Source organism: Arvicanthis niloticus, chromosome X (assembly GCF_011762505.2).
Source record: "Arvicanthis niloticus isolate mArvNil1 chromosome X, mArvNil1.pat.X, whole genome shotgun sequence".
Classification (NCBI taxonomy): Eukaryota; Metazoa; Chordata; class Mammalia; order Rodentia; family Muridae; genus Arvicanthis; species Arvicanthis niloticus.
In genome coordinates, this window is record NC_047679.1 from 35637090 (window position 1) to 35654674 (window position 17585).

The 17585-nt window shown below is 35.1% G+C and overlaps 1 protein-coding gene across 2 annotated transcripts in view; it reads right to left on the bottom strand.

The window, feature by feature from the left end:
* Prrg1 (proline rich and Gla domain 1) overlaps window positions 1-17585 on the bottom strand; it is a 99153-nt gene that overhangs the window by 35035 nt on the left and 46533 nt on the right. For both annotated transcript variants that reach the window (XM_034484713.2, XM_076919107.1), the window contains exon 2: window positions 11014-11064. In XM_034484713.2, the coding sequence (XP_034340604.1) occupies window positions 11014-11023 (10 nt within the window). In that variant the 5' untranslated portion in view covers window positions 11024-11064. The remainder of the gene's footprint in view (window positions 1-11013; window positions 11065-17585) is intronic.

A 17585-nucleotide genomic window follows, 5' to 3' on the forward strand; every position in this document is an offset into this window, starting at 1 on the left:
TTGGTAGAAATCTGTATAATTAATATCAAGATGAAGATATAATTTCTTAAATGGCACAAAATTTACTTTGATTTCAAATTTAAGGTTTTCATTGGTATGAGCTTCTTATTGATATAAAAGTGAGATGAATATTGACAGTCTCATGGGCATTGTGCCTGTATAACACATTTAGGAATACAAGGCTTAGACCTAGTCCTTTAACTTTTTTTTAACTGATTTGGGACGGTTAGCCTATGAGTTAAGGGACTATAGCAAATTCATGGCTTTGAGTTTATCGTTAGGGTGTTTTCCATATTTTATTTAGGATTAGCTGAGAGGAGTTAACAGACAACAGTCCAGGTTACCTTACATGGATAGTTGGTTTTCAAAACATCAGAAATCCACAGAATTGATGCTACAAACATTTCTGTATTAATGTTCACTTTGATTAGAGACCTGTCTGCTCCTGACAGCTTCCTGTATTGAATTCTAAGAAGAAATTGAACATCCTTGGAGTTACTCCAGTTGTGGGGAGACAGCCACTAGGCAAGAATCGCCTCTTTCCATCTACAGACAAATTACTGTCCAGGAAAGGACACACTTGCAGAATAGTCGACTGATTATATCTGCCTAGACATAGTAATCAGCCCTTAATAATTCTGCATCACTAAGGTCTGTCAGATGATTCTGGGCCAGAAGGCTGAAGATTTGATGCTCCAACGTTCGGTAGTATAGGGACTGTCCAGGTGTTCAGTGCTCTCTATAAAATGGCTAAGTTTTAGAAGCTATGCTTAGTGCTTCCCATAATTTCAGTTAACTCAGTCATTCTGGATTTCTGATGGGGTTGAAGACTCATAGCCAATCCTGGCTATTTACTTTGAAAGAATAGATCTGAGTGGATGGTTTTCATCTGACATTCATTCTAAAGCCATGAAAAAAGCCAGGTACAAAACTAAGTGTTTTAGTTAGGAGAGATGACAGAGGTTCTGGTTAGTCAACAAAATGATGGACTGGGTATTAGGACTATCTTGTACCTCACTGGTACAAATAGGCATAATTATACTCTAATTGTATTTTGAGAGAAAAGTTTTATTTTAACAGGAAGGGTGATATGTAGGAGGAGCTAAGGGGGAAGGAGTACCAAGAGGAAGAGATGGAGTAAGGAGAGGAGAAGATGAAGGAGAGGAGAAGCAAGGTGATGAGAAAGAGAAAGAGAGAGAAAGAGAGGGGGGCATAGAGGCAGATGTTCACGTGTCTCCACCAGTCAAAGATGGTTTATATATCTAGGTTGGGTATTGGGTTACACTTCTGATTAAGCATTACCAAATTTATAAAGCCTTTGATTAACATTTTAAAAAATTGTATAAAAGCAAAAAGGGAAAGGGGGCATAGGATAGGGGTTTTCTAGGGAGGGGTAATGGGGAAAGGGGATGGCATCTGAAATGTAAATAAAATATCCAATAAAAAAATCTTAAAAAAATACTTTTTTTTTTTTTTTTTTTTTTTTTTAGAAACATTAGTTTTTTAAAACTTTTCTTATATCAACAGGGCTCGAACTATGAGACTTCAAAATTGGCATTGTAATACAGGAGGCATACAATAAAATTCCAGATGACAGGCAAATTTCCTGGGATAAGTCTGGAGAATATTCCAGGAATGGATTTGTAGAACAGAGAAGACAAAAGAGTTAATGGATATCTATAAAGTTGATATGCTTTAAAAGTAAAGTAAACATGGTTCTCTGCAGTTACACTAACTCCTTTGATACGGTTTTCATAAAAGCTAAATTTTAGGTCTTAAATCCAGAGATCTCTAGTCTAAAGGTTTTACGCTGCAAAAAGAAAAATGAGATACAAAGAAATTATCTAATAGTCTCCCCCAAAGGAAAGTAAATAGTTGATTTTTCTTTGAAGGAGTGTTAAAATATGTAACCTTTTACCAAAGCAATTCCTCATCAAATGGCAGATGGTACTACCACTAACAATTCTGTTAAAGTTTTAGCAATTACATCAATTCATTTAAAGTATGGTATGTTAGCATATTATATTTCTATACTAGGGACAATGATTTGCCTAAAGAAATCAAATTTAACGGTGCAGTGTTCTAACTGGGCATAAAAAATACAGAGTGAAATGGAGTCATCAAAATAGGACTATATCCCATGATGGCTATTTCTCCTGTAACTAATGTCTCACTAATGTCTCAACTGTATCATTATATAAGTAGTGTTAGTGCTTACACAGACTACCACAATTAGGGTTTCCTCTACTGTAAAGAGAAACCATGACCAAGGCAACTCTTATAAAGAACAATATTTAATTGGGCCTGACTTAATGGTTCTGAGGTCCAGTCCATTATCATCATGGCAGGAGGCATGGTAACATCCAGGCAGGCATAGGACTGGAGGAGCTGAGAGTCTTCATCCAAAGGAAGCCAGAAACAGGCTGTCTCACAGAACTAGGAGGAAGGTCTCTTCTGCACTGGGAGGAGCTTCAAAGCCCATTCCCACAATGATACACTTCCTTCAACAAGGCCACACCTAGGCAGACAAGGACACACCTCCTAATAATAGCACTTTCCATAGGCCAAGCATATTCAAACCACCAGAACTTCTTTTGGGATTTATGAGTCTTGTATACATTGATTATTTTTCTGTCTCAAATGGAAGAACTACTTATAATGGGACAAAAGGCAGTCATATATAACTCATTAAATCTGAGCGACAGTTCTGAACATGTAATTTATGCTATAGTGATTGTTCTATTTTCAATCAACATAGACAGTATAATATATATTCTATGGGACAGCTACAGTCTAGATTCTCAGAATGGATAACTGTCCTAGTAAGACACCTAATACATTTAATGAAAATGTCACATTTCATACCTACCACAAAAACTTTCAGCTACTGTTTTCTCTAGCCTATAAATGGAGTCTAACAGATCAGGAAAATGGAGTTTCAATAATGAGTATGTTCTTATTTTGTTAGAACATGGATTTCAGGGATGCCTTCAGTGGTAAAATTAGCTCTTAAATGTTAATTTGCTCTAAAAATGATGTATTTAAAGTTTGGCTTGAACACAGTATTTTTAGTTTGTACCCTTAGGGAAGTTGATCAGTATTGAGTTTACAAGGCCCTGTGTGCAGCTGGTGACTTGAGTACAGCTGGTCATTTTCAAGAAACTAGAGGGTTTAGATGAATATCAGAGCTAGAATTCTGTCACGGGTTTCAGATAAAAGGTTTTATTAATTTAAGACTGTGATGCTATCCAAAAGGGTAAAAAAAATGAGGTTTCATGGAATTTACAGAATAGAACATATAACAGGTATATGCCTTCTGTTTTAAGAAATAAAAGATTTATTTTTTATTTTCTACATACATGTATTCTTGCCTGCATATATGTCCTGCACCACATGTACACCTAGTGCCCAAAGATGATAGAAGAGGATTCAGATTCCATGAAACTAGAGTTACTGGTTTTGAGCCACCACATAGGTGCTGGGAATCGAATCCTGGTCCTCTGGAAGACCAGTCAGTGCTTTTAACTGCTGAGCCATCTCTCCAGTCTGTATATGTGTCTACTTACTGTTAAAAGTCTAAATGTAGAAAAATATGGTCTAAGACCTTAAGTTAGGACCTGGTTAGTAGCTACTGGAGAGGCCCATATCTCATAAACCTTTAAAAATGGATACTAAAAATTTCTATTAAGAAATTACCTATTGATTGTTAAAGCCAAATTGATCAACAGAATTGTGGATACGTTTTTTTCCCTCTGTACACTGAAATGACTTTAGTAGATTCAATCTAGTGTTCATGAATCACACAATCTGAAATATGAAAAGTATGTTTTGAGATTCATGTTAAGTTAACTAGTCAAGAATCCTCTTCAAATCAAAACTATAGGGCGAAATAAAGACAGAAAAAAACTAGAGTTCTTTTGTCTGAAGCCCTTCCTTTTTTCCCTTCCCTTAGGGGCACCTTTAGAAAACGGAATGCTTCACTGAATATAATAGAAACCACTGATCCATCTCAATCCTTTCATCTAACTGACTAGGAAATGGAAATGTACAGGATAAGTGACTAAACCAAAAACTCAGACGTTTGATTATAGGGTTAGAACATGTCTGGATTATAGAACCATCTACTACTCTCTCTTTAACTCATAAGAAACACAATCATATCATAAGAATGAAAGACAAACCACAGGATGAGTAAAAGTTTTACAAATTACATGTGATAAAAGACAGATCCATAAAACAAAAGCAGGGGGACTGTTAAGTTCAAGGTTAGTCCTGGCTACATACTGTGAGTCAAATATTCAAAAGAAAAAAAATGTTTTCATTAAACGGATAAACAAATCTTAAAAATCAAGAATAAAAAACAGATGGATTAACAAATGTGCCAAAGACCTTAGCAATACCTCAGCAAAGATAAGTATATAGATGTCAAATAAATCTATGAAACAATCAAGTGGTTCTCAACCTTCTTAATGCTATGACTGTTCAGAGTGTTTCATGTGTGGTTACCCTTAACCATAAAATTATTTTTATTGCTACTTCATAACTGTAATTTGCCACTGTTATGAATCATAATGTAAATAACATTTTCTGATTGTCTTAGGCAAACCCTGTGGAAGGGTTGTGTAACCCCAAAGGGGTCACAACTCACACATTGAGAACTGCTGCTCTATAATATATATCATTAGGGAACTTCAAGCCATACACTACCTGATTCCATTTATATGAAATATCTAGACTAGCTGACTCTGTAGAGACAGAGCCCAGAATATAATCGCCCAGGGCCGTCAAGGTGGAGGAAACACAAAGGTACAGATTACTGGGTGAGGGTCTACTTTGTGACTGATGAAGATGATTTGGAAATAGATGGCTGCACAGTACTATAGATGTAATAAACACAACTGACCTACATACTTTAAAATGGCCACATCTATATTGTGTCACTTTTGACTCGATTTAAAAAGGTCAATTATTTTGAAATTAAGAAGTGATTTAAAACTCATATATTGTTAAATAGCTATAATCATACAAAAGCTACTCCTAATCTTAATTAAAGCAGCCTTTCCTGACAGTGAATGCTGGTAAATGCAGAGCCTCATGGCAGCACAAAATGTAGAAAAATAAGTAAGGGTTGTGGGTCTAGCCCTAAACAACCCCCTCTACAGCTAATAAAATATTGTGCAAGGAATTAGGCAGAATATATGGTGCAAAGCTGTGAATATCAGTCTCTGGACTCGACACAGCTAATGCAATCAGTAACTCACAACAACTATAGGTACCTGACCCAGGCCCTCAAAATCACTGTTATAAACAATCAGTGAAGGAAAGGGGAGTGAGAATCATGGGGCCTAACTTCCCTCTGATCTATTGGCTACTGATAGATTCTAGGAAAGGAGAACCACTGTTTTTAGCTGTGTGCCTATTGCTGAGCCCACCAAACTCCAGCCATTAGCTCCAAACCCATGATCACACAGATACCCTGGTTAATCTCAGTGGGTAACAAAACAAAATGAATTGATACAAACATTAGACTGAGATTCATAGGCAGGATGTGAATTAATGGAGGCAGTGAGGAGATGGGAGGTTAGAGTGGTCAGTATGCATTGTGTGCATGTGCAAAAATTAACTAAAGATAAATTTATGTAATAAAAACATAATTTAGAAATACAACTTACACACCAAGTGTTATATTCTCAAATCTACACAAAAGGCAAAAAAGGCCACATCAATGACCAGAGCTCTCTTTAATGGGTTTTAAGAAGTAGCATATCCATTAAACAGCCTCCCCTATTTTCCTCTTGGAAAACACTTATCAGGAAGATATAATGGTAGCTGTCAGCCCCAAGCACATTTGTATTACCGTTATAAAATTTTTCTTGTATAGTTGGGGAAAATAACCTTTAAATAGCAACAATAGAGACTACAAAGAATCTATGAGCTACAAACATTTACTGAATCCTGAGGCCCATTTTCTAAATCAGTTTTTCTTCTTTTAATTAAAACCTTTTTTTGAGACATTTGCACAGTGGTTCTTTTAATTTTTTAAAAACCTTTTTCAGGAGTTCTTAATTACCATTATTGCCATCATTGGGGGTTTTTATTTGCTTTTTGTTTGTTTTGTTTTTTGAATATTTTTTTCACATAGAGGAATAGCTGGCCTTCAACTGTGAAGATGACCTTGAGCTACTAATCTTTTCTCCTCCACCTTTGGAGTACCTGGTTTACAGGACTGTGCCATCATGCCCAGCCCAAGGAATATCTCAGTCGACATGGCTATTCTATATTCATTCACAGAAGAACAGCAAGGTACCATTATGTATGGAACATAAAAATAGAAAATGACTTTTCACACTCAGATTTTATAGATCTAAGACACTCTTCTAAACTTTGAACTCTGTTTCTTGCCTGAGCAGTTGAATGAGTTCCAAAATCTCAATACTGGAAAAGGAAAAAGTTAAATTACCTTCACACTTGTTTTTGTTTTACTATTCCCAAATAATACCTGCTGAATATTCCAAGTATGTTACTTTCTGTACAGAAAAGCCAAAGAGCAATGTGTTTAAAGATACATGGCCATAGTTCCTATCTTGTAAAGGATAGTTTACTATATTTAAACATCATAGTGAGCTTCCTCAGCATCTCTGGTCTTAAGGTGAAAATGGAAATTAGCCACGAGTAATGTTGATAACACAAAAGCACTTAAAATGCAATGAGTTTTGGCACAGAAAAAAATCATATGGATAGATATATTTTTAAAAATCAGAATGTAGATTATAAAAAAATCACAGTAAAAATCTATTTGTTTTGTGGATGAAGACATTATTAACAGTAATGTGTTTTATAAAAAAATATTTTATTTTTGAAATGTACTAATTATTTGGGGAAAAATTAAAAATAAATGTTAAATTGCACCTAAAAATGTAGTCTTCCTATTCACTTCTTTATGAAAATGCTAACTTTTATTAGATGTTTACATATAATCATACACTGTTCTTTTTCAAACCAGCATTTCATTATTGCATGTTATAAAATTCTGGGTTGCACGACTCATTGTAGTCTTTGTTTCAAGAAAAGCACAAAGATAAAAGGTCTTTAGTATAAAAGGGAAGCTTTCACATAGGACAAGTAAATAATGCCCAGCCTCTTCTTTAAGGCACCTTCCCTTATAGAATGTTCAGAGCAAACCTTGTGAAGTAAACTGTGTTCTTTGCCAAACTGTGCTGCTGGCTTTTTAATTCCTGCAGGCCCAGATCATTGCTGATTAAAGGATTTTTATATATGTGGTACTTTGCTACTTGAAATACATGTGTGTTTTAGCTGTCACCAGAAATGTTAGTGGATACTAAACTATTTCACTTTGAATACCTGTCTATTCCACCATAATATTAGAATGCCACTATAAATCTCAAAAATAAATAATCACCCCATACTTTTCTCAGCAACAGAGGGCTCCTATGATGTGATCAACTTCACGTTATTAATTATTATGATATTCAGAGTTTACTAGAAGAAATGAAAACTTACAATGATATAAGACCTAGTTTTGCATTTTGGCCTTCTAATTTAAAGACTATTTATAGGCTATTCATTACAAATGATTTTTTTTCTAAATCAATTTCAGTGTATATATAAATATATAAATAGAAATGATTATCCTTATTTTATAGTAAAGAATTTCTTATGACTAAGATAAGATCAATGTTAGAGGAAACATCTGTGAATTACAAAGTACTGCAAGTACTTATTAATATAAAAGTAACTACAAATTCTTGAGTCCAAATAGTAAGCCATGATCAACTACTTCATAAATAATAAAAGTGATTTCAATACTACACAGTAAACACTGAGCCAGACAGTGGTGGTGCATGCCTTTAATCCCAGCACTTGGGAGGCAGAGGCAGGCGGATTTCTGAGTTTGAGGCCAGCCTGGTCTACAGAGTGAGTTCCAGGACAGCCAGGGTTACTCAGAGAAACCCTGTCTCGAAAAACCAAAACCAAAATAAACAAACAACGAAACACAGTAAACACTGATTATAGTCAAATAAAAAACAAAATATACATGTCTTTACCTGCCCTCTCATTTCATTGTGATGTGGTCTCATGAATTACAAGGTGGCTTCAGACATGATATATATTCAAGGTTGATCTGAATTCCTGGTCTCATAACCTTCATCTCCCAAGAGCTAGGAAAACTAACTGTTTAGGCAATGCTAGGGACTAAATCCAGGGCTTTGTACATGCTAGATAAAACTCTAGCAACTAAACTACATAGTTCTTGTTCCTTTTTTTCAATGATTTAAACATGATCTTTCATGTCTCATGAAAAAAGGAAAAGTTCCATATATATTTATGAAGCATCAATTTGTTCTTATTAAAGAATAGTAAAAAAAAATTAATTTAACTTTTTTTATACAAGCCTGGTGTCATCTTTTCAGTCATGTCTTGTTGTATAACATATTGAGTTATTTGTAAGAATGTTTACCAAATGCAGCACAATTCATTATACAGCACCAAAAAAGAAAGTCATGAACATACATAGTAACATTTTGTTTTCTCCACTAAAAGTAGCAGCAATTAACCAATATAACCAAGCAAACCTAAACAAAGCTTGACGAATGACGATGGTGTCTCTTTGACATCTACAAGAATATTTTCATGATGGTTACCACCAGCAGTCAAAAAACAGCTATCGAAAGCTTCCTGTGTTTATAAAAACAGCATTATGTGACGCACTTCCTTTTTCAATATCCAGGTTGGAAATACGCCCATCTTTACAGAATACATTACATCACTATGTTCTGTTCTACTATTTGCCTGAGCTTGAATCACTATTTGTTCTAGCATCTTTTAAAGGAAGCCCCTTTGTTGGTGACTGATGATCAGTCTGAAAATAAAGGAAAAAACAAGAAAAGAATAGGTCCCTTGACTTCGTGCAGCAATTTTCCACATGGTGATAATAGATGCCAACAGCCAGGGAATTCTCCAACTCTCCCTATAGCTTTGTGGATTGAATGAGGACCAAGCAATGAGATACTCTGTAAGCTTCGATTTGCAGCTGATTTTAGGACACAGTAAGTATGAATTAATCCTAAAATGTGTCTTATTGTATTTAAAATTATTACTCATTTAAAAAAATTGGAAATAGTTGGAGACTGTTTGGAAAGAACCTGAATTTCTAAAACACATAAGCTTCCAAAGGAAGCTCTGGAGCACACACGAGCAACAGAGTGAAGAAAGAATTCCTAGGAGTGAGCTGTGATGCAGAGGCTGCCTGTAAAAATACATATGATGGTGAGACAAGCAAACTAAGGCAGAGCTCTTAGTGAGTTTCAGACCCCACCTCAAGCTCTGTTGCTTTCAAAAGAATCTGAACAAATAACATTATTTTGACCATTAAAATTACAAAGATATACTTATTCAATAAAGGTAACAATAAGCTGATTCCATTACTCTATGGTATTAGACATTATAGCACTAAACACTCACATATATTAATCACATTATGCTAACCACATCCTCCTGAAGCTGGAAGTACAGGATGCATTAATTCTACCTCAACGATGAAAAAAATTCCATTTAGGAAAGCTTTGAGATTTAGCTGCAGTAGTGGCCATGGAATTTGAATTCAGGCCTTTAAACTTTGAATTCATATGACTCTTAAAGTACTCCACACAGCATTTTTTCTTAATACCCTTTAAAGCACATTGCTTTTATGATTTATATGAATTAGAATTATTTATAGTCATTGTGACAGATGGCCCAAATTAGTAAAAAAAATGAACTTAAGTATCTCTATTGTTCAATACCTGTATTAAAAACCAAAAATAAGCATAAAGAACACATTTAAACATTATTTAAAAACTGGCTACAAAATAGGACCTTTTGATTTGTATTACTATACTTGTTTTTTTTTAATTTTTTAAAAAGGTTTTTGTAAGTTATTTTTTTATGTATGTCAATACATGTGTACCTGAATGAGTTTGTGTGTACAATGTATACATACATGCCTACAGAGGCCACAGGGTGTTGGAACACCTAAAACTCCAGTTAAGTCAGTTGTAAGGTAGTTGATGTAGATACAGAGAACCAAAACCAGGTGCTCTAGAAGAAGAGTAAGTGTTCTTAATGACTGAGCCATCTCATTTGTATTACTATTAACAAAACTTATATATGATCAAGGCATATGGGTAATTTTGGCAAGAGTTATAAGGAAGTTGGAATTTGGGCAGATTTATATAATATCAAATTTGATTACACACACACACATACATGCGTGAGCACATACACACATACATACACACAAACCACCACCACTACCACCTCCAATACCACTAGCATCACCTCCACCATCACTTCCAATGCCTATGCCACCTCTACCACCACCACCACCAACAACAAAACCAAAATAAATAAAAGAACCATCAGACTGAGCCCGAGAACCCCAAGCGAAGAGCTACGGGAAGGACCAAAGGAGCTGAAGGGGATTGCAACCCCATATGAAGAACACTATCAACCAACTGGACCCCCCAGAGCTCCCAGGAACTAAACCACTAACCAAAGAGTATACATGGAGGGAGCCAGCATGCCAGATACATATGTAGCAGAGGATTGCCTTATCTGATATCAGTGGGAGGGGAGAGATGTTTGATGCCTCAGCATAGGAGGATGCTAGAGGAGTGAGGCAGGAGTGGGTGAATGGGTGGAAGAACACCCTTATAGAGGCAAAGGAGAGAGGGGACGGGGATATGGGGGCTGTGGATGGGTATCTGGGAAGGAGGATACTATTTAAAATGTAAATGAATAAAATGATTAATAAAAGAATTTTAAAAAAAGAACCAGTGAGTAACACATAGTGCATTGGTCTTTTTCTACAGTGTTGAAGCAGACAAATTTTTCTCTCACCAAGTAAAAACACAATTTAAGCTCCTACAAGCATAGTTCTAGACTCAATTTCTCTGTTACATTAGATTATTATTAAGAGAATCTAAATAATTTTAAACGGGAAGAAAGACTTACCCCTCCCCATTCTTTTCTTGTAGCTTCTGACAGGTCTTGAATGATGATTCTCTGTACAAAACAGAGCACATACACAATCAGATTCACAGAAGCTGAGTCACAACATCAGATAAGCCCCATTACAGCTGATGTAGTCAGTGTGAGCATTTCATTTCAATGCATTCTAATCTTGCTCCCTAACAAAACTGTGTTCTCAACCACAGATAGCTAACCTCAAAGGGCAGAAACAGTATTCTGGAAAGCACAGGCTGTCTATATCAACTTACTCTGATCTTCTTTATCTGGTAATAGTTTTTGCTCCTGCCAAATAAATAAAGCTCATCAATTTGGTCACATGCTTAACTTTTAGGAGGATAGTCATATTGACGAAAGATGACAGGCAAAAACACCAAAGACTCAACATTAATAATCAGGCTGTCATGTTATTAGCTTTCCTGTCACTGCCTCCCCTACATTATCATCGTGACAAGTACAATACCCTTTACAGTGTAACATTTTTCTGAATGGTGTCAAACAGCAGTTCCCCTAATCAAATTATCCTTAAGGAAAAGCAGCACATAGTTATTTCAAATAAACATCATGAATCAAAGACCATGGATTCCTGGCAATAACATAAGAGAATTACAGAAAGCACACAAATTTCAGTGGTAATGGAAGAAAGATATACACAACAGAACAGAAATTCTGTTTTATAGGTGAAAAAAAAAAGCATAAACATATAACAAATGCAGAAGCCAATGCATATGATTAATGCTTTAGTTTATTCAACACTCAAACTGTAAGGTATTATTTACCAGTCACTTGTCAAGCTCTCAATGTGTAGCTTAGCAGCTGGACATAGGTGTGTGTGTGTGTGTGTGTGTGTGTGTGTGTGTGTGTGTGTGTGTTAAAAAATATGATCTATCAGTCCATTAGAAACATTACTTGAAGTTCAGTAGGGGAAATCAATAAATAAATGCCAGACTGAAACTTCATAACTAGTTATATGGCACCAAATAAACCATTTTTTTAAAATTTCAAATTCTTCCCAAAAGGGGGGAATGTCCTACACATGGGTTTCTCAAATTATATATAGTCACACACACACATGCATTTAAGTATACTCTGGATATCCTGTAGGGTATTAAAAACTATGTCATTCCAAAGCAAGGAAGGCTCTTTGATAAAATAAATATCTGAAATAGTGACATAAACCTATACAAGTTTCCTTATCGACAAACTTTACAGATACTTAAAAATGATAATGATGGGCTGGACAGATGGCTCAATGGTTAAGAGCAATTATTGCTCTTACAGAGGACCTAGATTCGATACTCAGAACCCACATAGTCGGTCACAACCATCCTTAATTCTAGCTCCAGATCAGACTCCCTCTTCTGACTTCCACAGGCACATGGAACACATACACAAATGCACACAAAATAAATATAAAATTTTAAAATTGAATAATGAGAAATGTAGCAAAAGTACAACTTATGTGGAAATTTATTATGAGCAACATTTTTCAGAGTTTAATTCTTTAAAGCATTTCTTATCATTTCATTTTCTTTTGAAATAAGTTGAGGTCCTTCAAAATAATCTTATAAAGGGAAGGGTCAAGACTTGTAAGCTTGTTACAAGAACAAGCAAATATAAAACAGAAAAAAATGAATGAATGAATGATTAATAGTTCAGAAGAAGGGGACTAAGAAAGTGGGAGATGAATGAGAGGGTAATGAAGGGTGATATAATCAAAATGCATTATACATATCTATCAAATTGTCATAATAAGATCCACTATAATATATGCCCATCAAAAGCATAACAAACTTTATGAAAAACACTAGTTAATAAAAGGTTAACTCTTTAAGTTAAATTATGGTAAGAACTATTGCCACACTCATTGGAATTTCTCCATGAAGTCATCTGTATATGTTGTCATCAGAAACGGAGTTTGAAGCCCCAGTTGCCTCTTGACCTTTCAAGTGAAATTATTCTGGGAAGGCTTTAAGAAAAAGCCAGTACAGTGAAGGGTAATCCATTGTTGTACAAATGATGACTTAAAAGAGTTAAGCAGGGTGGTGGTGGAGTAGCTCAAGTTGGATTTTAAGAGGCAACCATTGGCAACTATGGGGAAAGGAAAGTTAAGGGGTAGGGATAGTTTGACTGGTGACAATGATATTTCAAAGATGCTAAAGAAATCTGGCAGGACTTCTTGATTTTATTTTTTTTTTTTTATTCCTTGCTTTTTTCTTTATTATATAATCAATCTCTTTAGAAATAAACAAGCCTATTTCTGTTGTTAGTGGGAACCACAAAGGAAAGAAAGGACTATGGGACATGGCTAGGATTTTCCAGAGGTCAGCATGGTAAGAAGAGTCATCTAGAGAAGATGAAACCAAGGAAGCAAAAGTCAATACCTGCCCTTCAGCTACCTCCTCTAGAGGCAAACCACAAAAACTCAGACTCTTGTTTTAAACAAAATGATTTCTTTAAACATACAGGCTTCATAGCCTACTATGCACATCACAAGACAAGGTCTCTACTTCAGGTTATCTCTTGCTGCTGCTTCTGTTGCCGAGATGTAACATGTTCCTTCAACTCTTGTCTCCTTTCATTTGAGAAGGGGGGTCTTGGGGGGAACCTAAACGTTTATTCTTCTCTAAACATGAGGACTACTCAATCTTGTTTCTCAGACAGGTCTCTATCTTAAAATTAAATAGCAGACATACAGCCCAGTCTCCCCGAACAAGTAGAGCAGAGGCTCTCCCTAAAGCTTTAGCCTGACTGTGGTATCTGTACCCCAACAGGGCTGCCTTGTCTGGCCTCAGTGGGAGAGGATGTGCTAATCTGGCAGAGTTGTAATACACCAAGGTGAGGAGACATCCGAGTGGGGGCCACCCTCTCAGAGGAGAAGGTGAAGTAGGTTACGGGAGGGTCTCAATGAGGACCAGGGGGGACAGCACTTAGGATGAAAATAAATAAATAAATTTTAAAAATTATGTCTTGTTTAAAGCACCGGATAATTGTGAATTATTTAACTATTAATTTTATTTCATTTAATTTTTAATTATTTAAGCAATCATTAAAATGTGTCATGTAAACATAAAAATAATAATATATAATTATATATGATACTGTGTCAATTCATTATACTTTTTGTTAACCATACAAAATACATTAATATCTTTTTATAATAAAAAATTCTCTCTGGAAAAACTTAATAGTATTTCCTACATAATATAATATACTCAAAAACAACTGATAAATTTCCTTTTGGCCAAATACTAAGAAATAAATATAAATAGGGCTGGGTGTGATGGCATACTTTTAATCCCAGAAAAGGAAGTAAGATCTCTGACTTTAAGGCCAGCCTGGGTTACACAGTGAGTTTCAAGGCAGTTAAGAGTTACATAGTGAGACCCTGTCTCAAATGAAATAAAATAAAATAAAACAAAACAAAATAAAGTAAAAATAATCAGTCTTCCATGTATTTATCTAACCTAGCACTAAATAACCTCTATAACACTGTGGTTAATGACTCCTTGGGGGTCGCATATCAGATATCTTGCACATCAGATTATACATTATAATTATAATTATATACATTATAATTCCTAACAGTAGCAAAGTCATAGTTATAAAGAAGCAATGAAATAATTTTATGGCTGGGCGTCATCACAACATGAGGAACTGTATTAAAAGACTGCAACATTAAGAAAATTGAGACCCACTGCCTTCCTGAAAGGTAATGTATCAACCAGAAGTGGTGGTATATGCCTTTAATCCCAGCACTCTGGAAGCAGAGGCACGTGGATCTCTGTGAGTTTGGGGCCAGTATGGCTTACATACCAGAGATACATGTGAAACTCTCTCTATAATAATATAATCCTGTCAAAACAGCCTCCAGTCATCCATTAAATACGCTTTGAACAGTTTTAACTCTATTTTATATGAATTGTCTACTCTATAAAAATCCAATCATTCTTGAATATAGGTAGTGACACCTTCTGTCATTATTTAATCAAGATGTAATCATTTCTTTGAACTCATTGTATGAAGTTTTGTCCCTATTAGATACATACATATACTTACTTTATCGTGCATATCAGACTAATTCTCACAAAGTAATGTTTCTACTATTCATGAATGGGGTTCCCTACAGTATAAAATATTATTCCCAATGACAGATCTAATGCCTTATGCAAACAGATTTAGAGTATGCTTGCTTGACAATTATGTTCAGGACACATAACATTTGCCTTAGTTTCCCCTAACACTAGCAAATCTATATGCCATATTAATCATGTTTAAGGGTTGTTAAGATTTTATTGACTATTTTTTAGATTTTTTTATATGTGTATGGATGATTTCCCTATATGTGTCTGTGTATCACATGTACATCTGGTGCCCAAGAAGACCAAAAGTGGGCATTGAATCCCCTAAAGCTGGCATTTCAGATGGTTTGGAACTGAACTTGGATCCTCTGCAAGAACAGAAATTGCCTTTAACTGCTGAGCCATCTACCCAGTGCCCAATGTTAAGTTTTTCAAAATTCATCTATCTGCATGCAGTCAATAGTCTTTTAACTAGATTACGTTTTTACCTCAGCTTTTACTCCCTTTACACTTGTGTTGTAAATGATTAAATTTCATTGCTTTGGTAGATTACTATAATTTAAAAATGATAACTTGACAGAAATGTCATGTCCCACATAGTACTTTAGGTAAGCTAATGTATGTGTGTATGTGTGTGTGTGTGTGTGTGTGTGTGTGTGTGTGTGTGTAGTCAGATCAACATTACATCAGTATCTGGGATGTGCTCTTTAATTAACTAAATACCAAATAACATTTTATTACAGTAAATAATAGTTTGAATACCAATTAAATAATCAGGTCATAATAATATCAGTCAAATTGTTAGACTTTTTTATAGTCTAGTGAGTTAAAATATCCTCAATTTGGTAAAACAATTATATATCTTATCTCATATTTTCTCTAATTTTAGACAGACAGTGAGAACTATACTATATTTTCTGCTTACTTTTAAATATCTGAATTTTTATTGTAGTTTTTAAAACTATAATAATATAATGTTATATTATAATAATAAACATAATAGTATAATGTTTTATTGTAGTTTTTAAAACTATAGTAATATAATGTTTAAAATAGAGTAAGATAGCAACATTATGATATGTGTATGTTTGTGTGTGTGTATTTGTTGATCGATAGATAGATGTTTGCATAAAGTAATGATTACAGGAAAGCACTGCCTTATAAATAATGACAGGGCCACTTTTGCCAAGACCGGGGTAACAAGCCAGTGTAGTATTAGGGGGTAGAAAACTGAAGAACAGTTACAACTCTAATCCTGTTCTATGTAGCTCTTCAGTCATCTAGGTGGCCTCACTAACCCCATAATGACCATAGGAAAGTTCACCTTGGGAGAGACAAGAAGGAGCCTAAGTGCCACCCCCCACACATACATATACACTTCAAGGATGTCAAGCCAAGGCACTCTTGCCAAGGGCAGCATTGGAAAATATTCTACAAATACCTAAATGAAAATGATAAGCTCAAAACTGATCATTTTAGCTACTCATTGTATGATATTAAGCAAAGAATTCACTGTACCAGGATAGTTAACATGATCTTATGGCATAGTAAGAGTAAGACATCAGATAAAAAGTACAAACAAAAGAGGAAAGGGTAGCAAAAAGCAAACAGGCTGGAGTGGCTAACCAAGAAACTAAAGATTTACCTGTAGAAAAGGGAGACACTGAAAGCCAGAGTCTAGCCTCTAGAACTGAAGAGAATGAAGCCAAGTCCAACTGATCATGTGTCATGTCTCTCAGTACACCCTGACTTCCTGGTTCAGCAAGCCAGAGGAATAGTCTTATTAACTATTTTGTAAATGTGAGTTTCTTGGGAGCTCTAGCAGCATTTTTTAAAAGGAGGAAAATCCCATTTCATCCCATTTTTTAAAGTGTAAATAATATTTAAGAGGTGAAGCCATTCACTGATTGCTTAGTTTTGGGTATAACCAGAAGATAGCAGGATACTGAATCAGAGAGACTGTTGTAATTGTCTTGCTGTTAAGCAAGCAAACCAGTCCATAGATGGGGGGCTAGTTTTATATTCCTCAGGGAAAAGCATGCTAAATAACAATTTGGAGTCACAGTCATGTATTTATGTCTATATTACCTATTTTTAGTAAAATTATTTCCAAACAAACAACAAAAGTTATTCTGGTTGTGGTGGTCGCTTTTCCTAACATGTTTGATAATGCTCTGGAAGAAAGAAACTTTGAGGATATGAGATGTGTGACATAAAATAGTCAACTAGTGAAAGTAAAATATTATAAACATTTGATAGTCATGTGAGATCCTCTTAAGGAAAATTTGTGGACAAATTTAAAACTTGAACATCAGTGTAGCAATTGTTTAAAATAAACACAAGAGCTTGAGAGTTGGTTCGGCAGTTAAGAGCAATTGTTCTTCAAATAGGGATACCAGTCCCAGGGAATCTGATTCCCTCTTCTGACTTTCACAGGCACCAGATATACATATTGCAAAATACATGCATAAAATA